The sequence below is a fragment of the Nothoprocta perdicaria genome, unplaced genomic scaffold, assembly GCF_003342845.1.
Source record: "Nothoprocta perdicaria isolate Ctin4 unplaced genomic scaffold, notPer1 scaffold_70, whole genome shotgun sequence".
Lineage (NCBI taxonomy): Eukaryota > Metazoa > Chordata > Aves > Tinamiformes > Tinamidae > Nothoprocta > Nothoprocta perdicaria.
The window spans coordinates 377,358-404,997 of record NW_020455977.1 but is presented as its reverse complement, the minus strand read 5'-3'; the positions used below and the strand labels follow the sequence as shown (position 1 = coordinate 404,997).

Below are 27,640 nucleotides of genomic sequence, written 5' to 3'. Positions count from 1 at the left end.
AAGAGAAGCTGACCAAACCCCCCCGAAGCAAGGGTGATTTTTTTTTCCCCCCCAAAAAACCTCATCTGGCTTTTTGGATAAAAAGGAAATGATACTTTTTACACTCCTGCATACCTTTGCTCACACAGCTCTTCTGACATCGCAGCAATGTTTCAGCATGTCACTTTTCAGAAAATAAAGGACTCCTTTAACGCCTGCCTGGTGTGAGGGCTGTTTTTCCTTTCCTTCATTCATCTTTCCCTTCCCCTTGCACAGCCAGACAGCGCCTCTCCGCTTTCTCCATGATTAGCACTGCTTTTTCTTCCGTATGAATCTTCCTTTCCATTCTCCTCACCTGGGGCAGGATCAATTCTTTTCTATAAGTAAAGAACCGATGGTGCTTTTCCTCCTTGCCTTCCTTCTCCCACTTTCATCAACCCCTACTTTCCCTTCTCCTCCTTCCTCTCCCACTGTCCATGCACCTTTAGGATGGCACATGGGAGATGCTGCATTTTGTGACTGCAACTTGGGCATTTCCAGCCAAACTTTTTTTTGGGCATTATCAGGAGTAGCTCCCTTTGGAGAATGGAGAACAGCACAAAAAGCCCACTACAAATTGCTGTAGGGGAATATGAGCTAAATGACTGATTTCCCCTGTTGTGCTTAAATGGATTAAGATACTACTAACAAAGAGAAGGAATATGAAGCATATATGGCAAGCCAAGAAATTTATCTGAACATTACAGTGCATATTTTAACTGAGATTAACTGAGTTACTCAGTGAGATCTCTGAAAACAGATTTCCAAGTAAAATCTCGGAGAAAAGCAAAAGGGGCAGTAATGATTTTTTGAACTTCAAAATTAAGAAAATATACTACTTCTCCAGAATCACATTTTCCCTAACCCCCATTAAGCACATTTTTCCTCTTGGAAGATTTCTCTTAATCATAGTATGCCACAAATGAACATTAGGCAGGAAAAAAGGGTCAGGCAGGGATAACAAAGATGAAAAGAAAACTCTGGAGAGTTCACCCCTACTGTTTATTTTGAGGCACACTTAGGATTCAAGTTTGACTATTCTAATTGTATTCAAAGATTTAGTTCTCTAAGGAACATAAACAGAACTAGGACGGGCCATCTGCCAGAATAAAGTTTTCCTCATAATCATAGAGGAAGGTCAGCTTTTGTTTATTCTTTTATATGATAATCTCAACTCCTCTGTATTGATTTTTAAATTAAAAAGAAAAAAAAAAAAAGGAGAAATTAATGTTTCCTAAGGCTAATGGCCCCCTTCTGCATGGGCAGCTCTTTTAGTGGACTCATATATTTTCCCAGATTTTGTTCTGGTTGCACTTTCCTTATCACTTATTTTAAATCTTTTATACCAGTTCTGGCTGAGCATGTTCTGGTTAGCAGCTTGTATCCATTGAAAGGCAAGGCAATAATCCATCTAGGTTTAGGGCATTTCCACAAAACTGACGCAGAGCTGTGTCAATTTTAATGTCATGCCGGCGAGAGTGCATGCAGCTTTTTCCACTTTAGAGGATTAAAAGTGACCTCTCTTACCAAAAATCAATAAGGGCAGCTTGCTGTGACTAATAGGTTGTAGAAATTCAAAAGAGGCTGTTTGTAACGTTGAGTTCATTCTCTCGGCGTCTCTCCCCACCCAGTCCCAGGCTGGCTGGCAGATCTGCACGTTGACATGAACGTTCACGTGGCAAACGGACGGCTGCTCTGCTCCTGGGGACTAGCCCAGGCCACACAGCTTACTCACGGAGCAGGGAAGAAAGCAGGCTGGTATTTATTGGGGAAGGGGGGACTTCTGTGGAAATGCACAGCAGAGGGAAATAGTAGGATAAAGAAACATTTCAGATTATGCGTTATTTTCTCCCTAAGATGGTTTTAAAGATCATATTTACAAATATTATCAGGAGATCAACAAGTAATCAGATATTTCACTTTCTTTTTTTCTTTTTTTCTAGCTTTGTAGGTTTGGGGCTTTTTTTTTTTTTTTTTTTTTTTTTTTTTTTTTTTTTTTTTTGTCTGTGGGCAAAGGCTTCCCCCTGTACTCACTTCCTTTGCCCATCCATAATAGGCTAAAAAACTGAATTCCACCAAAATGAGTGGGGCTGCCCCAGAGAGGCAGGAGGCTGAGCACCCAGCAAACAAACCCGTTAACTGCTGGGGCACGTGCTCGGTTGTGCTGGCTGCCTTCTCCCCTCCACTACTCCTTTTGTTACTCTGAAGCATGTGAGATTTAACAGTCACGTTTGGGCACTTTTAGTGTACTTTAGTACAGGAATTTTGCAGAGTACAGGAAAACAGCCCGTGCTCTAGAGAGCACGAAAGTGGCATAAAGGGATTTTTCAGTTTTTCATTTTGTAAGACCGAAGATGACCGCTGCAGAGCAGGGATCTTCTAACCTGTGGGGAAAATCCCATGGCTCTCCTGGATGCCTCTAATTTTGTATTTATTTTGCTTGAGGTGCAAATTAAAAGTCCTTACCCATGGTTCATAGCTTGTGGACAATTTCTCCATATAACAATCACCATCATTGTCTTTATGCCAAAAAACAAGACTTACCGTGGGGGACCAAGGGAGAAAAGGGGTTGCAGTGGTGGGAGGAACCCAAGGTTTAGGGGTCCCTGTGGAGGTTTATAAATAGACGACTGCCATGTGCAAAATGTGAAAGAAACCCAGTCAGCATCAGAGCTGTTGCCATTTCAAAATCTTCTAACTAGGTCCATTTAGGCAGCAGACAGGGTTATAAACAAACACTAAATCAAGAAATTATTAGCGTCTGAATTTTGGCAAGAGAATAAAATGTGTAGGGGTATAATCAGCAAATAATAGAAAAGATCTGCGAGCGAACCCACCAATTAATGATAAATAAGACTTGGCACTGACTAACTTCACCAATGTGGATCTCATTAAACAGCCAGGGAACCTGTTCCCGCGCAGCCCGTTCGGAGCAAGGGAAAGGGGAGGTAACCAAGATGCCGACGTAGCCACCCCTGGCAGCTCCCAAGCCCCACCACTATTGCAATCACCTGGGCCAAAATGACAACCTTATGCCGAAGGAAGGTCTTTACGGGATGTGTTTTACAGTTCTCAGCTTTTGGGCTTTTTCCTTAGGAATTTTACCTAAGCAAAGGTGATGGAAAACACACAGCTCTGCTGGTGCTGGAACGCCCTTCTCCACCGCTCACCTGGCTTTATTAATGGTTCCTCCTAAAGGGAGAAATGCCCCCCAAATTAAGCAGATAAAATAGGTCACACGGCAGGTAGGGGGAAGGGAGAGGAGGGAAGAGACCCTGTCTTATTAGACTAGAAACAGACACACCATATTAATACCAAGAATCAGCATATGGTTCTAATAGGTTTCTTAAAATGATTTATCAGCTGTGATTAAGCCCTCAACCAGCATGTCTATCTTCATAAATAAAGTAAAAGTGCACCTTGCTCTAAAATGTATCACTAGTATCTTATTACTCAAGCATATAGGCAGCATTCCACTTAGAATTTGGCTCTGGGGAGTGAAGAGCTTGGGTTTAGTAGTGGAGTGTATGCTCTAAAGAGATGGCCAAGATTTAGGAGCCTTATCTAAGACAGACTTACCAAAAAAGTCAAATTACAAAGAAGGTTTATCCCTTCCCTATGTGCCATCCAGTCCATCCTTCAGGTAAGGACAGGTAACAAGCTGTGCCTGTAAGTGCACACATGGATAAACCAAAGAAACATGCACAGTTCCAGGTGGCTGTAAAAGAAACATCACGAGTGACATTCATCAGGCTCCCTTTGTTGGAGGCAGCCAAAATACACAAAACTCAACAAAAACCCAACCGTTACAGGAGGGTGACTCAGCTTCTCTGGGACAGGGACAACAAGAGGCCGAAGGAAAGTGGACTCTCCTGACGGAGCCCTGTAGGATGATTCATCAACTGGAATCCAGAGGAACATGGAAAGATTATGGTTGGGGAGGCTTAGCTCAATCAAAAACGTATGTCCTCCCAAAGGGCCTTTCTGCATGCCATAAGCACTTACTGCTGGAAAAACACTCAGGTCTTCTCTTGGAGCACTAGGATCTAAATCCATAAATCCATTCGGACACAGTCCATTGCACCAGATAAGAGAGACCTGCCTGCCAGCAGAAGATAAGGTGGTGTCTTAAAAACAATAAGCATAAGTTGAACCTTATTCCTATACATATTTTTGCAAAGCCAGTTCTGAACTCTGTAGCCTTCATGGCTTTTCTGCACGCTTCAGCAGAAAAATGTCCCCTGGGTAAGACAGTTTATAGGCTCACAACAGGACTCACATAGCCTAGGCCTAAAATACCAAATGCAGAATCCCTGTATAAAAATACAGTGCATTGCCACATGGCTACCAGGAAAGCTCCACAAGCTCAGAAAACCAGCTAAAACTGAGCAAGCCTACCCATCTGGAGAGAGGAGGAAAGCATTCTTCCTGTCTTTAGCAACACTGAACAACAGCTGATAAATCTTTAGCACACATGGTTTGCGGGATGCCCTGTGCTGAGCCCGAGGAGATATGGAATCAATCCGAGGCTCTGCCACAGACTTCCTGTGCAATTTTTAGCACGTCACTTGAGCCCAGCTCCTTTATGGTAGCTCACTGATTCACTCCTGCTTTATTTCAGCTAGAGCAGGACACCACGCTGCCTTTGAAGATCTCTGTCAGTCTCTTGGGGCCACATTGCGAAGGTATTTGGGAACCAAGAGACACCGAAAGCTGCTTGCCTGGCAGAAGGGTTTGAAGGAGTGATCTCCCTTGGAATTCTCACTCTGCACATCCGATTCCATCAGTTTGGTGTCTAGCTACCAAGGAGTTTTGGAAACCTTCATATATTTTTTTTCCTTCCAAACTCTGTTTTCCCTTAGAAAATAAAATTTTTGAAAAAATTCCTTCTTCATAGGAATGTTGCAAAAGTAAGTTAATCAGTAAGAAACAGGGGGATCTTTAAACGAATGGTAAGCCCATAAAATAACTCAGTAAACGGTCCTATTTTTATGCAGATAATGCATATGAAAACTCAAAATAATCTATCTTAAAAAAAAATAAAGCATGATTACTGGGCTTCTTGTATTTGAAATCCAGAAAGAGTTTTAAAATAAAAAATAGAAAAAAAAATCTGACACAGGTTTAGATTTAGAGTGTATGTTTACAGTGTCTAAATGTATGTCCAAGAAGAAATGCTAAGCTGCAAAGACGCTCACATCTTTACATATGCGGATTTATGTTTAAAGTATGGGAACTACTAGGCTAAAAGATTTGGATTTGGGTGATTTTAGGACTTTGTGAAGTTGAGAATTTCAAGTTATTACCTTAACAACAACTTGCCTGATTGACAGAGCGGCAACTTAAAGTCATTAAAGTATCTATGACCAGGGGACCCTGGGCTCTAAGCACTACATTAACATAACTCACTCGTTGCCTTATTTTCCTTCTGCTATAACAAACCACCATGTAAAAGATTCAGGGGGAGAGTAGAGAGTCAGAGTAATCTTTGAACTGACAAGGCACAAACACTCCTATATCATGTGGAGATGAATGGAGAAATGCATATATGCGTATTTATGCACACACAACTTTGTAGTCTGTCACCAAAGGTGACCATCAGTCCCTCATTCTTGCTCCTGTCTCACAGGGGTGAAAGTTTCTGCTAGTTTCAACTACTAGAAGCAGAAACTGCTGGTTTCAACTACTGTATTGACTGACTGTCCGTAGGAGTGAACTTTCTGCTGTAACAGGATGATGCATGAGATTAAAATGAGATCGTGTTTATGAAGTGTTTTCTTCCCTCCAGCCAACAGAGCTTCTGCAGCTTCTCCTACTGGGAATGCCTGATTTCAAAACGACGTCGGCTGCAGAAGAACAACGCGTCCCCCAAGCGTGTTTCTCCTGCTGCTGACACGAGGGGCAGGACAGGGCTCTTGAGGGTGGGAGAGCTCATTTGTTTGGTTTTATTCCTTGCTTAAAAGGTTCCAAACTAGAAAAACAACAGAAAAGAAAAAAGAAAACCACCAAGTTTGTATAACACGAGAAATGCTTATTAGATGTTCTTATTTTCTCTTCAGGCCACTGGTTTTGTATTTACATTTTCCCCTTATTGCAATATAAGAAGTTTCCTTTAAAAATATTTAAACAAACAAAACCCATCACATTTATTCTGTTTGCATTCATTTCAGAAGACAAAGAGAAAAACCTCCAGGCCAGGAATATATTACATAAAATTTGAATCTAAGGTGTGGAAATGAAGTGAAATTTTCTACCAAACTACACCTGCTCAAGAGACAGAGCAGGTGTAGTTTGATTTTCAGCTCAGCTTGAATTCACTACTCCTACCCAAACGTGTAACCAATAGCACAGAATTATAACAATCAGAAAATATTTGCAAGATTCCTCTTCTGGAGATTGCAGTGGCACTGACTTCATCAGGAAATGGTGTGGTGGTGTAAATCAGACAGGTGCATTTTATCTACCTTCTTATGCCCATATGCGGGAAACTATCATGGTACAAAGGACACAGTGAGAAAGTAGAGGGCATCAACCAAATTATGCCTTTCAGTGGCATGTCAGATTATAGCATTAATTCTTGCTATATGCAACTAAACAGGATATTTAAGCTTTTTAAGCCTTCTGTAAATTGAGTGTATTTAACCACCAAATATTTTTATATATATGCATATATATATATATATATTTTTTTTTTCTTTGCTGGACTACTACATTTTGCTGATGCTTTTCTAGCAGCAAAGTGACTACAGTGGTATCCCATTCTTAGAACAATAATATTAAGCATGTAGAAGACTTGCTGGCTTTCAGCCTCCTGAATTAATGGTGAATAAACCTCATTAAAACCAAGCCGTATTTGGGCATAGCTGTTTCTCTACTTTATCTGCATAGCTAATATGCAACATGGAGTTCTGTTCAATACTGTTCAGAAAAATTCAGGGTAAGCCTGATAAGCCAGGAAGTGATGCATTGTGGCTCTAGCATAGGAATATGATCCCAGGAATGCCTTTATATTGGAAGCATTTAACTTGCTATTTCTAAATGCTCCTGGACATGTGTGCATACTGCTCTACATGCTACAGCACATGTATTTCCACTCTCTCATTTCACGCAGGTAGGTGAGGCAAAATGCAGTTTAATAAAGCAACAGCTACAAGTAGCTGTTCAGAAATGGATCCTGGCTCTTCCCATCTTTGACATTATTTCCTCAGACACAACCTTAATGCTCAGACCAAGATGTGACAGTGGGGCCTATCCAGTAGCAGCAAAGGTCATGGGTTTGCAAATATAACCCATGACAAATGTTTTGGATACTTAATGCTCAGAGCAGTGTAAACCTAAAACCTGCAGCTAGTAGGCTAGGATGATCATCTGATCTGCCAGCACTGCCTACCTTGTTGGTTTGGGTTGCAGATTTTGCCTGGGGCAGAGCTGTCAATCGCTGCCTGCCTCAAGTTCCTGAGGGCTTTAATAAACACAATCTTGCAAGTGAAAAAGAGCATGGGTGTGCCTCTAACTATACTAATTTCAGAGGTGAATTTGGTAGGTAGGCTGCGTGGGTCAGGAGGAGTGCCATCAAGAGGAGGCCACAAAGCCTCTTTCTCATACACTTACCTATATGCTTATCTTTCCAATCTAATCCTTTGCATTTAGGGGCTGGACCTTTCCCAGCCAGGCTCTTCCATCTCCTATTTGATGGCATAGTCTCCTGGGGAGCCAGAACAGTGACAATCTCATTTCATTGTGTAACTTGTCTGTTCTCATTTCAGCCCGGGTCCTAAGGGTCATTATCATTATTACTACTCTAGTCCACACGGTCCTCCAGCAACGAGCTAATCCAGCCATATTTTAAGAGAGAGTCCTTGCCAGATGAACTTAAAATCATTATAGATAAGACATAGCAAGTATGGGAGGCATAAAGGGAAGTTATTCCCATTTAACGCGTGAGCAACTATGGCAGAAAGATATTAAGTGATTTGCTGCAGGTCACCCGGCTAGGATACTCACTGGAGCACTTTCCCCTTCATGCTACCTTTCCCAAAAGGGTATGGGCACATTCCTAGGCTGTGCAGGCAGCACTTCCTGGCTAATTCGGAATGTCAGTGGTCTCCATAACCAGCTCTATCACAGCCAGTTCTCATGGACTCCCATTTAGAAGAAGGAGGAGCAAAAGAAAGAATATAGCTAATTGGACTGTATTCTTTGAGGGCTCTTTTGAAACGAGGACTCTCAAGGAGAAAAAAAAAAAAAGTTCTTGTAAGATTGCAGCGTCAAGCTGTGCGCTAAGCCGCAGTGATAGGCTAAAATAAACAGCTCTCTCACAGTCCCAAGAAATTAAGCTGACCGAAAATATTTTTGGAAGACTTTTGTGGGGCATGAGCAGGCTTTGCAGGCTGCTTCTCTCACCCCGCAGTGCTGGTAGGCACCTCCGGAGCTCCCCCAGTCCAGGGACGGGCCCTTCGGAGCGTTTCGGAGCAGCCCCGGCCCAACGAGCCCCTTCCTGCCTCGGCCTTTGGCTCCCGTCTTTACGTAGCGCTCTCAGATCCCCCCTGACAGTCGGGGGTAATGTAAGAATGAACCTGCAGCCGATTAATTGGAACCACAGAGCAAATGTTACAGGTCAGCTCGCTAGTGCTGGGACTTTTACACTCCCCCTCCCATCTTTTTTTTATTATTATTTGTTTTCCCCTCACCCTCTGTCATTCATTTTTGCTCCCTAGGGACAGCCCATGGCAGCTGCAGGGGTGAGAAGAAGGAGGGCAGAATGAGACATCCAGAGGTCCCTAAAGAGCTGGTGTTATCAGGTAACCCAATGCCCCTGTCTAGGTTTTAATCAGATTGTGCAACTACCCCTCATGAGCTGAAACGGACTCTGCAGCACCAAGTTGTGTGATTTTTGGCTAGCTGCACGGAAGCCCAAGCCAGATGGTTTCTCCTCATCTTCTACTCCTGCAAAATAACTACCATACAGAAGAACCGCTTAGGAATCTTCTTCAGTAACAACCATTTGCAAAGAAGTACAAATGGTCCCCTTGATTTCAGCCAAGGCTCCTCTGCAGCACACAAGAAAAAAAGTACAAGTTAAATATAAAACTGGTCACTTTTCTGTCATTGTGTGGCTGTTTCCTAACATTCATCCTGCAAATAAAGCTGTGAAGGTCAAGCTAGCTGGGGTATTTTCTCAGCTCTTCACCAAATCTTGAACATTTTCACATTTAGACACTCTCTTTCCTTGACGCTGCACCTTGCCCTTCCTCTCTTTTTCTCCTGTGTCTGTCTGAGTCTCCTTTCTTATAAGTCTTACATGAACTATCTCTAGACTCCTTTCCCAGTACATCACAAATACACCACTCCAAGTCTCCCTTCCCCTATGCCTTCTCTGTGTCTCCTCTCCCTTTCTACTTCTCAGCAATCGTCCTTACCTCTCCTGCCAAAAAGCGTCTTGCAGACCTCAAGATACTTCAACCTAAATGCTGCCCAGGACCCCCTCAGGCACACATATGGCTCCAACGTATGAACTTTGAATTGGGCAGCAATAAGTGACAAGCAAAACATACGACACTGAACAGCAGCTACGAGCAGAGTTAAGGAACAGGCCCTACACAGGAAACATTTGCAATTGCTGCTCTGAAAGATATAATAATGCCAAGGCAAGGTCAGGAAAAGTGCCCTCTGGTTTTAGCACCATCGCTGCTTCATGGGCTTCTTTCCTTACATTTAGCATGTGGTTTTGGATAATTAAACATATACAGATCACTATGAAACATAGGTCAGATAACACAACATTCAGTACCTGGAGAAATACTGCAGCAGGGGACATATTACATGAGAATTTCCGAGAGCTATAGAGATGAGAGAAGGTGAAAGAGGGGCATAAAAAAGGAACGATGTGAAGGGGAAGTATTTGGTAGCTTGTTTGAGGGCTGCAGGGAGGAAGAAGGAAGCAATATTAGCCTGTAGGAAGCCCCACATTATTTGTGTGTTTCAGTTCTCAGAAGCGACCAGAACTTTGATGCTTACTCAAATGTTAAAATTTCATCCATCACCTCTTGCTGGTCTCGATAGTAATATTAAGTTCTTTTACAATTCCTAGGAAATTTTAAACAGCTCATTAGGATCCCTCAAAACAGTTGGACAATCCTGGGCACAGGGGTATACTTAATCTCATACAAAGCGGCCCATATAATTCAACCAAAACTTATAGATGCTAATTGGAAATGGGATACACTATCTACTAGGTATTACAAGTCAAAATATTCCCCTTCTGTATGAATACTTTATGGCAAATGCAGACACATGGTAAAGCTGGTAATGATAACAAATAAAAAGCAGGGGCTCACAGTGTGGCAAGAGAAAGAGCAAAACTTTCTGCTTTTAATGTAAATGCCTCCTCATAATCCGCATTTCCCTGCTATGTTTTTGAGCAAGCTTGCAATACTCACTTCAAAGATGATATAATTTTCCCAAGCCTCTCCCTCAAGAGGTGTGTGGTTTATAATGTAGTTTACCTAAAAGCAATGACTTGGAATCAAACCCTGGCAACAGCTGTTACACGCTTTTGGAAAAGCAATGCTGTTTTTTGAGGGTTTTTTGCCTTTTATTTTTTTTTATATGGTGACCTTTTCAATAGTTTAGAAAACATGTCTTAAAGTGCTGCCTAGTTTCTAGCCCAAAGGTTGGAAGGTAACAGAGAGGCAGCAACCTTGGGTTACTACCAGGTAACAGAGAGCAACCCGCTTTCACACAGCATCCTTAAATGCTTGCTTGAAGGAAGCAAAAAGGGCAGGAAGGGATCGATGCACAAACACTCACCCGTTTGTTGTTCTCCTCTTCTTGCGCCTTCCTAAACTCGTGCTCCAAGGAGCAGTCAATGTCGTTGAAGAGGCCCACTTCCTCACAGTTCTTCAGAAAGCGTGTTGGTGTAGGAGTCTGATCTGAGAATGGGAGAAGAAATAATCATTGAGATGCAGCACACAAAGGAGAGGGAGACAGAACCTTGCTTTTTTTAGAAGACGGTTTAACTATTTAACTTGCCAATGCCTTCCCCCTCCTACACATCATCACTGCACATCACTGAAAACAAACCACATGGCACTGAAGTTTGACATTGCGTGCTGCAGACAGACAGGGACTGCCCACAGCCATCATTCAACCAGACAGACAACAGGACAGATTTTCAGACAGCACGTAGCACACAAGTGCCCATCCCTAACATGTGCAAACGGTCATTAAAAGTAGGCAGAAAACCCCAATAAGAATTGCATGTAAAGCAACTCACGGCACCTATGTTAATGCGTATTTACCCTGGAGCACACAGGTAACTGTGGCAGATGCACACTGGTTACACCTTCACCCCTTGAAAACCACCTCAAACATTCACAGCTTTATGTTGTGAAATACACTGCAAGTAAGCCAGGGTGCAAAGATGTCCTGCGCAGTGAATTGTTCCTCACACAGTTTTTGAAGGGGTGAAATGATATTTAAAAAAATATATCATGCAAAAGACATAGTACATTTAGTGCATGTCTTCATCTCTAGGCATTTGTTCTCCCCCTCAAAAATATTTCAGAAAGGGTTAGTATTCTCTTTAATGATACAAGGAGGGGAGGCCCAAAGTACAAGGTTTTCAGCCTCTTTTCCCAAACCGCTAAATATGACAAGTAAAATTGCCCAACAGATTGCTGTTTTGGGGATAACCCCAGTCAGTCTTTCTCTGGAAAGAAAAACTGAACCCAGATTTGGGAACCAAGAACTCTTCGTGTAAAAATCAGCTCCGAGCTAACTCCATACATTTGAAGCAACTTCCGAACTCCTCCACCTCAGCCTCCCCATCCCCAAATAACCGCAAGATAGAGCCCAGCTAACAAAGATAGGAGATAGTCCACATGGTTCCATCAGATTTAGACCCCAAAACAGTGACATTCCAGGCAAAAGAAACTTAGAAAGCAAAAGGCTCCAATCAAGCAGCAAAGGAAAGAAAAATCTCCTCCATCTTAACTCCTCATTTCCTCGCTCCCACATCAATTCACACTGCTTTGCAGGACCTCATCTTATGGAAAGATTGTCCCAATTCTCTTCAGAAATCACCTCTGCACAGTCACTTATAACTCTCCGATTGTGAAATTCATTCTGCTAAGAGTGAAAACAAGTGCCTGTCACACTAATCCCTGTTGCCCACACAGGGCCAAACCTGACCTCAGGCAGAAGGCTCCCACTTTAGTGATCTCTGGGGATAAAAGCTTAGCTGCTTGGGCCTGGCTAAGACGGGTCGGGCTCTAGTATTTCCCTGTTGCAGGGAACAGTTAGACAGAACCAACGATCAGCATAGAAACACATAGCAACCCCTAAACAAAAGGAATGTGTACAAAAGGATATAGAGTTTCCACTTGGAAATTAAGGGGTGGATCCTCCGCTTATAAAATCAGCATGAAGCTTATTTCCACCTCTAGAATGTCTGGTCCTACAGCTTTGACCTTTTTAAAGCAATTTAAGGGCAAGGCTCCTGGTCTGCATGTATATTTCAGACGGAACATATTGATGTAACGTAAGAAGCTGGCCTTAATGTTACAATTCTGGTTTTATTTCTTTTGGCTTCAGCATTATTCTTGTGAGCTTAAAGGAAACAAGACTCAAGTGTTTGGGAATGCACTCATATTTATCTATTAGTTTTCACAGCTAACTACTGTATTGCCAGAGACAGAAACATAAGGCTTTCCAAGAATCTTGCAGGAACTCAGCGTAAGGAGCTGAGTCAGTGAGTGAATCCAGTGACATGAATGGGAGCTGAGGGCATGCAGCACTATACAGGTCTGTGCCCTAAATACGTTATTCCAAACTAATCTCTAGGGTAACCTCACCAAACTCCATGGATTTACACCAGAGTTGTCTTTGGCCCTTGGGCTGCAATTTGTACTGGAGATGAAACGCACTGAAAATCCAGAGTAATAGATTTCATTTACAGAAAGGATGAAATACTGCTTCCAAGACCAAGAAAGGGTCTTCAAACACACACAGTCTTCACTCTGCCTCTTTTCCAATTAATTTTCTTGATTTATTACCGAACGGCCTTAGAGCTGATAGATTAGTAACACTATTTACACCACTTACATATGGACCTGGTATTTGTAAGTGATTACCTCAGTCTCCCTACATGGTTATTGTAGTTCCTCTGCTCCAGCAAACAGTTCAGAACAACATTTCATTAAACAGACAACCCTCTTCCTACTGCCCCAAAAATCAAACAGAGAAAGAAGGGCCCACCCAGCAACCACCCCAAACCCCTCTTGCAGACCTCCTGAAAGCCAACTAAATCCAATGGACACCAAGGCCAAACTTTCCACCTTACATTACTTCATCTTTCAACTTTCATAAAAAACAGAGCTCCATGACGCCTCTGCATTTTTATGATGGTGTAATTGCCAAAAAAAAAAAAAAATCAGACTTTATAATGCTTGGACGCTATATAGTATTGGGATTGGGGTCAGTTTGGGTCAGCCCTAGATATCAAGATATTTGGCCGCTATCCTGAGCAGCCATCCCAGTTCTATTTATCGAACAAAATCCTCCCATCCACAACGGTGACTCCAGCTACTTTACCGTGTTTTCAGGCACCCTCCTCTAGCCAACTGTAGCTTCTTTGCCATCCAGTGACTGCTTAGAAAGTTATTTCTATTTAGTCTTTATCACTAGGTTAAACACAGAACCCATCAAACTTGCAACTAGGCAATAAATATCTTGTTTGGTCTACTACTCCAGTGAGTAATCTGCCTGTTTGTTTACACGGCCGTCATTGCAGATGGGCTGCAAGACATGTTAAGTTTAAACAGATTTTAAAAATCCAACTGGAGAAAAAAAAAAAGAGTAAAAAAAATAGAAAGCTTGTAGTCTAATCTTTGCAGATTCCAAGGCAACCTGTTATGTTTTATAGGAGAGAATCTGAAAACATCTCAACAATTAGATTCTGGATGGAACTTGCTATGCTGAATATAATTTGGGTGCTAACTACACCCAAAACCTTTCCCCAACCACAGTGCTTGATGTGATGACCTCTGATTTTCTATATTCACTGAAAATACCGCAGTAAGGCCATGGAAAATTTGGAGTTTTCAGCAAAGTGTTTAAAAAAAAAAAAAAAACCACAACACAACTAGATATTCACTTTGGCTGTGGGGTTTGGGGATTTTTTGTTTGTTTGTTTGTTTTGTAATTACTGAATTAGTAGTCGCTTAAATGAGACTCAGCTCAATAAGCTGTTGTCAAAATAGCCTTAACAAATACAATCCTATGAAATGCTGCATTAGCTTGTTATACAGAGGGTTTATTTGAATCACCTACCAGACTGCATTTTGTACAATTAGCCTGGATCCTGGAATTTCATCTCTCAAAGCATGAATGGAAATCCTAAAGCATGATATTAGTTTAAAAAAAAAAAAAAAAAAAAGCTGGAGAATTAAAGAACAGCTATGCTAACCATGGTTTATTTGGAAAAAAATAAACAAAGAATTTCCAGATTTTTAAAGTTTATATTGACCATTAAACTACTGCAAATGTTATTCATCCCAGCAAAAGATATCCAATACCACAGCTCCAAAGTGAGTAACTTGATTCTTCATCTTTTTAAAAAAAGTGTTTAGTCTCATGTGCAGTAATAATAGACATTTGGCTTGTTCAGCTGTGGAGCTTTGTTGAATTTATATACTTACCAGTGTTATACTTTCATGCAATGATAACAAAGCCCAAGAAATAGGACTAGCACTGAAAATAGAAGGGCAAGCTCCAAGAAAAGGGGAATAGTCTGAGAATTTCAAGGAAGTTTCTCTGTTGATTGAGCAGGTTACCACCCATGTGTGCCAAAACGTGCAGGTCATGACACCTCAAGTGATGGATGAACAGAGTTGGACTCAGTTGTACCTGATGGGACTGCCCTTACAGAGGAGCTCACAGCTGAGGGCTCCCAAGAACTTTGCTGCTAAATTATTCACTATGGACTGACTGGACTTTCTCTGGGGGCACATACATTGGGTACAACATGTCTTTAATCCCTTCTGGTCACGCAGAACCTCCTCGGCTGAATTTTAGAGAGGAAAGGGGGGAAGAAAAAAAAAAGTGCAGCAGACTTTCCATTCCATTATTCGGTAGAACCAGGAATACAGAAGTAAACTAGAAATCAGACAAAAGAGTTTTGCTTTATATCCACTCATTTTGCACCCTACAAAATTGATACCTAGAAAGCCCTCCATTTGTAAATTAGAAAGAGGAAGAAAATGCGTGAAACAAGTTACTTCACTGACACTGGCATTATCTGCAAAGAGTAATATAATTTCACTACCTGTTGCACACTCCTCTATGCATCCAGAGCTGACTATTTCTTTCTCCATAATGGGATTTACCTTCAAAACTGCAGAGGATGGGATTTCAATAGATAGAATCAGGAAGAATCAAGCTTTCCACATGTATGGATAACGCTGGCCTTTCTTCCAGCGGCTAGAAACACTTTTCGGAACGAATTCTTTTCGCCTTAAAGAGGGCAAGCTTTCATTCCCTCCTCCTACATTTGTTACCGAGGGAATCTCAGTGTGTCCTTTCCCAAAATTCAGTTCAACACAGCTGCTAGTACTCACCTGGAGGGAGCAATCTGTCCCACAGTCATTAATATTTCAGCGTTGTGAAAACACACAAAAAACTTTGGACATGCACAAAATGCAGAGCTTCACATCAATGCAATGTTTAGTCAGCACGTCAGCAGAGTGATGGCTTTTATTTTAGTCAAACTAACTAGGAAGTTTCCTGCAGTGATGACTGGTATACAAAACTGAGACAGATTTGATATATTATCATCTCAGACAGTTCTTCCTTGACTAAGTAAGGAACATGAAAATGGAAACCATAAATGACTCTATATCCGTAGTCAAGCAGGCTTTTGAACAAACAAACAGACAAGAAATAAACACACAAAAAGGAGTAACTAACATTACAATCTTATTACTGTCTTTTGAAATGAATGTCAAGTTATCGACAGAAGAATCACTTGTGTTTTAATGAAATGCCTCTAATGGACTTCCTTTTCATTGCAGTCAGAGGACATAGCTATTTAGAGTACATATTTACCTCGAGTTTCTGAATTAGTTTGGGAACCACCAGACATAAAAGCTCTTGTAAATGCAGCAGAACTAGTTGGTAACAAGGAAAGCTCTTGGCTAGACATATCTGATAAATCAGCATAGCACCAGTGGCTTCAACCAGGTCACGTATAATCAGATATTAAACACTGACCCTGCCCACAAAACAGCTTATTTTGACTTCACCTCTCACTTACTAATTTGTATTTCATAACCTGGCACACATTTCATGCTCCAGAAACAGGTTCCTGCTTCTTGAGTCATGTTTTGTTTAGTTTCTAAGATGTGTTGCTACAAAAAATTAACAGGCCTGCAATTTTAGTGACTCTCTCCAATAATAGTTCGTAGAATACAGGATGGCTATTGTGTCTTAAACATTAATGACATTAGAAATAATTGTAATGCTACCTTAAAGCATACAGGATTTTTTTTGTTCATTAACTACTTTAAAGTTTTCACATATTTTTAAATACTGAACAGATTCAAATACAAAAGGGCACATTAAAAATACAGTATATAATATACTCTAAAAAAGGAGAAAATCTGACTTCAAGGCAGTTTAAAACACACACACACTAATGCTGCACCTGGCTTATTGTTGAGCAATTGCTTCTTTGGAGCAACTGATGACAGAAACAATTCCCCCTCCTCCTCAAAAATCAAATGAGCAAAAATGCAAAGAAACAAGAAGGAAGACATGAAGACAAATGTCTAAGAGAAAAGGCTGTCTCCTTTTCCCATATATCATTAAATTTTCATTATGAAATCTAAGAATAAAACATGTTAAACTTTCAGGTATTTAGATTTCCTCAGGGTTTAGGTGGGTAATGTGACAACTATTCTTCAATGTCTCTGAGCAGAGAGTAGAAGATCTACGATGCTACCAAACTAAGGCCTGCAAAATGCCAAACAAACCCACCAAATGAACATAAAAGAAATATCAGATATGACAGCACCAGGTTATCAGGCCATTTTGGTCAGAAACGCTCACCATAGTCCTGAGAATATGAGCAGCTTTTTACTCTGTCATTACCACAAAGGATATCCACACATAAAGCATAAAAAATATACCCCTCAAACACAACATTATAGTTGTTTTGGCCACAAAAATCTGTATGTTTGCATCCCGAGTTGGCTAACAGCAGGGCAACACTCCTGATGGGAATCCTGGAAGCCATTCAAAGCATTCCCCGGGAAAGCAGCCCATGGAGGGCCATATGACAGAAGTTACCAAACATAAATGGAGCTGTTGCACTCAGGGAACTCCTGACGGCAGAACACACTCCTCAGAAAGTGCCTTAGAGAGGCAGTTGTTGCAAACAGAAAGCTCTGTGGAAAGTGAGCACTTTCACAGGGGGAATGTGCCCAAAGTGCAGTGTTCTTCAAGTAATTTCACTGTCAGAGGACACTGCCAAGCACGAGGGCAGCATTTTCTCACGTGTGCTTGCAAACACAGGATTCTGCGGGCACAGCCTGGCATGCACATACTTTACAGGCCCTGCTCTCTAATGTGCTGCATGCTGTGCCTTTCTAAACTTAGTCTGTTATGGCATTTTCCAGAGTAAGATGAAAAGAAACTTAATTTAGGATGGGGGCTGTCAGATTTTTCTCATGTACCTAAAATCCCAGAGGGAGAAGACAAACAAAACAAAAACCTTAATGAAATAAATGCAAGCAATTGTTACCCATATATGATTTCCTAGGGTTTATCCATAAAATAGTCAGCCTGAGAGCCCCCCAATTACTATATTTGCACACAGAGTGGTCAGAGATGAAGTTTTGCTGAGAGTAGGTCCTCTCACGTGGCAACAGGCACAATTTACCTATAAAAAGTCTATTTCAAAAGAAGAGTATCTAAATTTGACTAACATCCACACATACATTTGTATCGAAGCTTCTTCCCCCCAATTACTTTGAAACCTGAAAAAATGTTAGTGACATTATTCCTAAGCATCAGCTAGCACAACCCAAAGAATATAAAATAGGAAAGCAAACAGGAGAGGAGAGAGGCAATGAGACTAGGATGTAATGCGTGTAAATTTACCCCACAATTACTGAAGCTAGCAAGCCCCCAACATATAATTACTGAATGCTAGCAAGACCCCAGTGTGTGGACACTCACGCAGCAAAATGAGAAAACCACATCAGAAAGTATAAGCTGGAATTGCACATAAGAATAGATCTGCACCCCGCAACATCTGCACATGATGGGAGAAGTGGAGAGGGATGATTAATTCTGGGGGGAAGAGTGTTGGATATTACCCCCTGTTTTACCTTTCTTCAGCTGGAAGATTTACAGCTATTTAAAGTGGGCAAGTCTTTACAGAGGTGACTCTCATGATGTGGCCTATTACGGTTGCTGAAGGGAGCTTGTCAAAGTTAAAATAGTGGGTCTTGCAGGAACCCTCTAATTGCACTTCATTAACACGCTCAGTGCTGGGCTCCCAGGTGACACGCTCTTAAGTGCCCGTATTTCACAGGCACGCTGACAGGGGACGCGGCGACAGAGCTGCCAGCACGGCTGGGCTTCAGCAGCCTCCCTCCCCCTCGTGCCAAACCTGTGGGAAGGCACAGGAACAGCAGCTGTCTTTCTATCCAAAGAAAGACATTCCAGCTTATTCCCTCTCTACTTGTGATTTAATTGCAGCGGCGTCGGGGGGAGGTTTAAAACCAATCTTGGAGGTATTTTGCCAGTAGCTTTCCAGTAGGAGTCATGCTTTCAACATCATCTGAATAGTTATCTTGACTCTTGAATTCATGTCTTCTTACCTGATAACATATTATCTGTTTTTATTGAAGGAAACTTCAAAGTCATTTCATGTTTGTGCCTGTGAATCATCAGATGATCCTCTGTTGGAAAACGCTGTCAGGCAAACACAGAAAGAGAGAGAGGAAGGGGGGAAAAAAGGGAAAAAAAAAAAGAAGAATTTAATTTGCTATTACATTTCTGACATTGGACAGAAATTCAAAAATGAGAGAGACAAAGAAATGTATCAGTCATCCAAATGGCACAGGAGCAGCATCAAAGTATTTAAAAATGCAAGTGAATAAAAGTAACAAATACCTCTGCTTAGAAACATATTTGCTGCAGTGCTCCCTGGGGTTAAACACAGAAAAGTGCAGTGCATTTGCTTGAAAAAGTGCTAAGAACAAGTGGTTGATTCCAAGGGCCTCGGACATGCGCTGCAGTTACCCCAGCATCACAAGCCATCACGTGCCTGCACAACTGTGATTGCTGCTGCTGCTGCCTAGGCTCCTAGCCCAAGGCAAGTGCTAAGTAAGGCAGGGTATCTTCAATCTCTTCCCTGGATTTTTTTTTCTGCTTTTGTTATCTTCCTGCAACCTGTACTTGCTGAACAGCAACAGCAATAATCAGAGAAGCCAGGCGTTTGTGAAGTATTCAGGCAAAAAGCATCTTTATATCTGGATGGATCTGATATATTGACTTGATTTAAACTGACAGTGCAAGAGTGCTTGGTATCTAATGACTATTTATGATCTTTTATGCTACTAAATTGACTTCCTTCCCTTTGTCACGTAGAGATGATAAAGGGTCAGGCTTTGTAAGAAACCTATAAATGCGCTGACATTTTTATCACAGAATAGAGGACTACAACAAACAGCTTCTAAAGCAGAAGAGATGATCTTGAGCAAATGCACAGACACTGGAGTACTTAAGGTCTCAGGGCACAACATTCCCATTGAGTTTTCTTCACCAGAAGGTGTGTACACAGGGCTCTGCTACTGCAGTCGGGCTAGCAGGGTTGTTTCAGGGCTAGCAAAGGCCAGAAGATGTATTACCGTGGCTTAGGGAAAAAAAATAAATAAATAGCTCTTTAAAGCATCAGGGACATAGCAAGCAGAATGTCAAGAACTGGCAACAACAGAGTTAAAGCGACATAATGCTCTCAATATATTATATTCTTGGCTAAGTGACTTTGCTTGTGGCTATAATATAAACAGTTGCGGTGCGTTACACCTTCCGAGAATCTCTCTAAGGCCGTAGACAAAGCAGTATAAATAATGGGAACGAGTTCTCTGGAAAAAATAAATAAGTCCCAAAGACCTTTTCCTCTCGGCGAAATCCTGGTTCACTGCTTACTCATCTGGAAGAAATGCAGCACTAAAATTTTACGTTAAGAGCAAATGGAATATGTGAAAGACCTTGCTCACTGATATTGTGAGAAAAAAAAACACGGTTCTTCTCATGGAAATGAGATTTTCCTTCATGGAACACTGTGCTCTGTCTTCAGGGTGAGATTGGCAGGGCTTATAGAGAGCCTTGTGTGACTGAGAAGCTATTCCTTCAGTCCAGACCTCTGTGTCTTTTCTACAAATCTATTTTCTAGCTTGTGCAAAAGACCAGCTCACTCACCCCTCAAATATATGCAGTGACTGCTATGGAGAGGCAAGTCCCCACGCAGGTTGGCTGGATAACAGCTCCACTGTATAGGCCTCTGTCGACTCCTGGTTTACAATGGGCAGAAATCACGTTTTGAAATGAGGCGTGAAAGGCTTTTTAAGAAGATGAAGTCACCCAGAGAGACTGCTCATCTTCCCAAACCCTAACGTGCTACAAGCTCTGTCTCCCAAAACCTCATGGAGCTCATCTGGGTTGGCTTCCACGCTGTTGGGGAGCTTAATTGCTCACATTAATGGGTTGAAATCCACTGATTCGAGGGGAAATAAATTTTCCAATTTAACAAAAATGTAAAAAAATAATGGCTGTAAAACTCAGGTATTTTATACTATCTGTGCGGTAGAACACGAGGAAGTCAGAAGTGACAAATGCTCGCTTTGGTGGGCAACCAGCAAGATCCACTCTTCCATTTAACTAAATGGCAAAAGCTTCTCGGCCAGCTGTTAACCTGATCTGAAGCTTCTCTCTTTCTTATTTCAACTCCTGTTGAAATCAACACCTACCCTGCACTCATAATCGCACAATACTTCGTTCATCCATCGGTCTATCATGGGAACCTAAAGGGTTGTAAAAATATTAGCCAGCTGAAAACTTTCAACATACAGTTAAAGAAGGAAAATATTACCCTCATTAAAAGAGAGGGAAGCTGGGAAAGGGGAAAGCTAAATCACTTAAAACAGAGGCCTACAGGAGGTCTGTGGCAAAAACCCAAAATATGTTTTGGCCTGGGGATTTTTCTTGCAAGAAAGCCTTACGCCTCAATTCAAAATCGAAACAGGTAAAATCCCTCTCACTTCTTCTTGGGTTTGCTTGTTGCTTGTTTGTTTGTTTGTTTTGTTTTTAAGATCCAACATCTAATGCTACAGGTTGTATTGTACCCTCAGAAGCACATGGCAGATGAACAGCCAAGGCAACAGGAATCCCACATGTATATCCTCAAGGAGAACTTACCTACTGGTTCCTTTTTAAATAGTAGGCATTCAGTAGAAAGATCTCTCAAAAATAAAAATATTGGCTAATATGATAGCACCCTTTCTGAGGATTACAAACATAGAAAAACCCCAGGAGTGTCAACATACCCACTGGTGAATATGCTTATTGCTTTGCACACCTAAGAAGAAGAAAATAAAATGTGTTGCCTTCTAGTGTGTGTCTTCCCTTGCTAACCATTAAAGGAATTTGCAATACTTGGCTTGAAACACTGGAGTTAGGGGCAGGGGAAGAAAAAGAAGCCACTTGAAAAGGCAGATTTACCAACTCACCCCTGAATAGCAGTATGTTTGCTTTAAATATTTTGTATTAATATCTTGTGGGGCATGGAAGGAGGTGGGGGGAAGGACTTAAAAAAACAAAACACACATTATTATTAGACATGTGTTAATATATCAGGAGGCATTATACAAGCCAGAGCTAGTGCTGAGGACTCAGTTAATATCACCGCTGACTCCACTCACCTGTGAGCAGCCTGGGGCACTGCAGACAAAAGGCCTCTCCTGCTCCAAGTTCATCTTTGATTCCTCATAAATCTACATGTTAAAAGGAGGAGGGGGAAAGAAAGGGAACCTTTGAATATAAATTCTAGACTTCACACATACGTGCAACATACAGTCTTGAAGTTTAGTGTTTTCATTTCTACCTCCCCAAACAGACCAGAAAGAAGTTCTCATCCTCACATTACTAAATTTGCTAATATTCAGCAGGCTCCCTACAGTCCAAGTTCTTATTACTCCTTCCTGAGCACATATTTACTTTGAAAGAAGAAAAAAAATCCATTAGGCTTTTGCAGCAGAAATCTTGCCTCAGAAAAAAACATATGTTCAGTGTTGTTACTAGATAAGACCATGTCTGCTCAGAAAGATCTGGAATTAAGAATTTTTACCTTTCCTTCTGCAGCTCCTGCTGAACAATATTAAAACCAGGCATCCAGGTTATTCCAGAGAAAGAACCCACTTTTTGAAGTTCTTTATCCATACTCTTCAATAATAATAACTTAAACATATTATATTGTACACACAGTCTGCGCACATGGGACAAATGTCCATCAACATCTTTTAAATGTTCTACCAGATCCCAGAGGCAAACCTGCAGCTGCCCCAGAGCACTTGCAGTTCTCTTATTTTGAACCAAAGCCAAGGGGAACACTCCTGGCTCTGGAATAAACATGGGTTGGAGAAAGCATTTGTCCTCAGAACACAGAAACACAACTGCATTTGGTTCAATATTACAGCAGTGTCCCTGGCTGGAACGGATGATATCATTTATATTATCATTTATAGCACTTAAGAGTAAATCTATCACTTGTTTCCTGAATGTTTTGTGCCTGTTCTTACAAGTGGCATTACAATCCAGCATGTGAGCAGCTGAACCAGCTTAAAGCTCACCATATGTCTTTTGCTTACAGGATGCCTTACAACTCCTGCCTCAGCACAGCCCTGTCTCGAAAAATACTGGATTTGTGTTTGTGTGGGTCTTTCAGGCAAGAAAGGAAAGACAAATATTTTAGTAGAGAACTTGGCTCTAAAGCTGCGAAAAATGGCAGAAAAACAAATGCTAAAATTACTCTACCTTGTTTGTATGTTTATAAACTATAGTCCATTGCTCCCAGTTATCAAGAATACCTATACCATGTTTAATATTTGGTGCCAGAGCAGCTTTACTCCCTCCAAATTTCTAACCTTTCCCTGCAAACAGCAAATACCCTGTGAACATTAACATCAGCACAGACCTGTACTCCCAGCAATCATTTCTTAGTAATGCAAATTCTCCAGTGAAAGAAAAAAAGAAATCAGATGACAAATACTCTCTCTTCTGAAAAATATTCTCTCTTCTTCTCCCCGACTACTTTTTGTTAAAATTTACTCTGGTGGTGGCACTACATTTACAGAATATATTCTACCTACGACCTAAGGAAAAAATAAATAGCAGAGCACCATCTGTGAGTCTCTGCTCACTCCCAGAAATACCATCCAGAGGTGAAGAATGTCTCTATTTTCACTCAACCTTTAACCTGCATGTGGATCCCATCCCCAAAAGGGATAATTAGCCCCAATTGGGGGTTTTTGATACGGACATCTCTACCAAAACCTGGCCTGGGCGCGGTGATGTATTGCCCCAAGCACAATCAGATGGTCAGAAAGACCCTTAACTCAGGTCTGAACTATCTACACAAGACTGGAACTGAAATAACGAAAATTGTACCTAATCTACTCCTTTAAGATTATTCATATCCTGTTTTGCTTTAACTTACATCTATGCTCAGCTGAAATAGGATACTCATAATCAGAAATGAAAGAGTGTGTTCACATACAGGCTTGTACGAAAATAACTAAAGGTGTTAAATTACTTCTAATTTCAGTTATTTCAGTTCCAGCCTGTGCATAGACAGGCGGCTAAGCGGTGAAGCAATAAAAATTCTCCGACTTGCGCTGTGGTGCCTGAGCAAAGCAAGCAGGGTAGAGATAACTGACTAAACCAACAACCTCCCACGAAAACAAAAACAAAACCACCAGCAAGTTTGGATTCTTAAATCCACCTCTAGTTATGGTATGTGACCCTGGGATGTTGTCTTTCCTACAGACCTTTTCACAGGGAACGAAAAGAAAAAAAAAAAAAAAAAAGGAAAAGTTATGTGCAGATAGTGAAAGGCTTTATCTGATATCTCAATTACTGCTGCAACTGAAGCACAGCCAAAGGCTTGTGTTACCCCTCTCTCCTCCTCAGGGGAGGGTGACAACTGCATTTTCAATTGCAGAACAGAGGATGATACCCAGCTAAAGAAAACAGAGAGTTACAATTTGGATCCCAAGTGTGCAAGCAAATTTCAAAACACCGCCAGGAATTATTTTGCTTTTGTTTTCTTATTGACTGGTGAGTACTTCAAATGAAAAGCTTTTTTTTTTCCTCCCACCAGGAGCCTGAGATTTAGATCCCTAAATCCATTCAGGGATTTAGATCCCTAAACTTTGTGCTTTGATAACAGCTCTTGGGGTTATATAAACAAGTGTCAAGTAAGCAGCAAAGTAACAGACCAGATGCAGACTGGAATCCGAAGTGTGGGTGTCCCCCCTCAGAAAAACATGGGCTTGGGTTTTATTCTCAGTACCCTAAATGTCAGATTGGGTGTCTAGGCATTTACCCCAGACCCACAAGCACCTGCCGGCTCCTGCAGGAATCAACATTTGCAGGCAGTTTTCAGAGGCTAAACGTAGGAATGCCGCGATCCAGGAACGGAGATGCACCTCCAGGACACTGGCTAGCTCCCCCGGCCTGTAAAACAGGCTGTGAAAGAGGCAGCGCAGCCTCCTAGAGCCGACTGTGCTGCACTGAGCTGCTCTATGTTACATGCTCTCTGCTCTGTGCTCTATGCTACACGCTATATGCTCTATGCTATATGCTGATAGTGACGCTGGCGCGACCGGCCCCCCGAGGATGGTGAATGATGGAGCCACGGGATGCCTGGGGCGGCAGGGCATCACTGCAGACCGCCTAGGCCAGCCCCAGGCGAGCAGGAGAAGTTGCCCGCTGCGTTTCGGAGCGCTTGGCTGCTCCCAGGCGGGGTTTTCGCTGAGCTTGCCGCCCGTGGCCGCCTCGCGGGCCGCCCCGCTCGGCTCCGGGGGCCTGCAGGGCCGCCGCAGCCCGGCCTGCTCTCCCACAGCACCGGCAGCAGCTCCGCGGCACCTCACAAAAATAAAGCACAGCAACACCTCCCTCCAAGCTCGGGCGCTTATTAACCTTTAAGATCTTTAGGAATTGAAGCGACACTCAGGCTCTTTCCACGGTGCAACGTGTGACTGCCACAATTAACGCACACCAGTGCTACCGGGATCCATGGAGGCTACACAGTTAAAACATTACGCAGGCCTCCGCTTTTGACTTCTCTTTTCAATACCTCAATTTATTGCAGCTTCATGGCCTCTTAAAAGAAGCAAACAAGAATTATAGAAGCAAATGAGCGCCAATATTGATATGTCAGCATTAGTTCTGATACTATTAAAAATAGGCATGAGTGTGTTATGCAGCAGAAAAGGGGGCTGGATTTTAACAGAGATGTTAACAACATCTGCCAGCATTTATTGCCCTATTGTGACCACATAAAGAGCCTTGTTGGCAGAATATATATGTGAGGAAACCTGCTGCACTGCTGTAGCCTGCCATTCTCCTGAAATATCACTCTGCCCAGCAGAGGCTGAGGTATTCTGATTAGAAGAATAAATAAATTAAAATGTAGTAGAAACATGGAAGGACTTCTCTAAGCCATGTTATGTGCAAGGGAAATAAGTTCTGCAGCGAGGCAAGACTTTACTTCTTGATATCCAAACACAATTCTTGTAAGCATCTTCTACAATAATTAACAAAAATGAAGCCCACCGTGAGGAACTCAAGAGCAAAACAAAAAAAAACACATTAAAGAGCAAGCAAAAGAAACAGAACCACCCTCAAAACACAGCAACAAACCACACGCCCTCTCAGCAGCATCCAGAGGGAAGTGCCCTGCACTCTAAGGCTCTTCAAGGAGATTTTACACAGCTTCACAGCTGTGGTTTCTGGACTGAAAAAATAGTTTTAAGAACCGACACCAAGAAGGCCTGCTCCTTTCTGCCGCTCTCCCTTTCTAAACTCAGCAGTAATCTTATTGCCTTACTGCTAAAAACATCAAGCAGCCTTGTTTCCTGTTTCAATGTTATTCTTGAAGTGGGCTGCAGCAAGAATCTGATTTTCATTGGGCTATTATTATTTGCAGCTGCACGACCTTTTTAACCCTCCTTTAAAAGTGACATTTCAGCCTTCAACCTCAAGCTGTCTAAATGGTGTAAGGGGTTCAGCCCTCTGTTTAGCAGTGAAAAAGAGCTGATGGGGAGGTGCACCACATAGAGCCTAACACAGGGCTGGGCAGGGATGCTACCATTCGTATGAGTGCGGAATGATCCTCCTAGGAGCAGCCTCCTTGTTGGAGTTAATTACCTGGGAGCACATTTAGAAGAGTGGTTTCTGCAGGCTGGGGTGACCAGGGCGACTGAGATTTCTGCATGCAGGACAAAATTGCTAGCAGCCTTAGCACACAGACATCAGCACTATAGGAAGCATCACCTGTTTCTTAGGGCTGTGGCCACCATGTACAAGAAGTGACAGGAGATGGGGTTATAACATCCTTGTGACGACTAAAGAACCTCATGAGCATACACAGCATTTTAAAAAGCAAATTATTTGTACTATTAGCATGTAGTTACAGCCTTACTACAATGGTATTAAAACCTGTTGCTTTAGGAAGCGTGGTGTAGGCAGGGTTAACACCTACAGTTGTTCCTAATTTACACTTACATTAGCAAAGCCGGGTTTAAGTATCCTTGCACTGAAGCTGTGTATGGTGTTTTTCTTCTGCACGGGCTGTTCAGTCCAAGGGCTGTTTTTTTAAAGCTAGTACCATGCTTTCCACATGCACACACTCATCCCCACGGCTTCGGCTGCACAACGAAGGGTCTGTCAGCATTGCCGTTGGAAACTCCCTCGTTTCAGGATTAAAGCCTTTCCAAATGCCTCTGGAGGCTGGGAAGTAATCTACGCCTGGAGTCCCCAAGAAGGCATTTAACACAATGCACATTGGAGCAAGGGCTCTAGCTGGTACCCCAGTGAAGTTTTTGCGATCACATTTATGACATTTATATGTGGAAAAACGCTCAGCTCGGGCCTTTATTCATTTGTTTTAAAGCAGAAGAGAGCACTATAAATCTCCAGGTGGAGCGGCCGATGTGCAGGCAGACTCAAGAGCACTCAGCCACTTTGCTTGGGGCCGGGAGCACTGCAAGGCCCCAACTTCCCAAGTAATAGCACAGGAAGAGCCCATGCAAGACATCTTTATTCAGCAGAGGACAAAACTGGTCCTCTACACAGGCTGAGCTTGATCTCAAGCGCAGCGAGAAAGCTCTGATTTAAATGGTTAATCTCTATTTCCAAGGCTCTCCATTTGAGTACAGGAAATCCAGCGTGGATTAACTTGGTACAGAGCAAGGGGATTTGCTGTTTTACCGAAATGACCATGGGGATATTGAGCACAGGCATTAGGGCATGCAAAAGAAAAAAAAAAAAAAAG

At 42.0% G+C, this 27,640-nt stretch overlaps 1 protein-coding gene across 1 annotated transcript in view; it reads right to left on the bottom strand.

The window, feature by feature from the left end:
- The window catches only part of CREB5 (cAMP responsive element binding protein 5), a 235,839-nt gene that overhangs the window by 175,104 nt on the left and 33,095 nt on the right, over positions 1–27,640 (bottom strand). Inside the window, exons 2-4 of the mRNA XM_026050832.1 lie at positions 22,008–22,079; positions 18,903–18,996; positions 10,828–10,949 (exon numbers count right to left, since the gene is read on the bottom strand). Of these exons, the coding sequence (XP_025906617.1) occupies positions 10,828–10,949; positions 18,903–18,996; positions 22,008–22,061 (270 nt within the window). The 5' untranslated portion in view covers positions 22,062–22,079. The remainder of the gene's footprint in view (positions 1–10,827; positions 10,950–18,902; positions 18,997–22,007; positions 22,080–27,640) is intronic.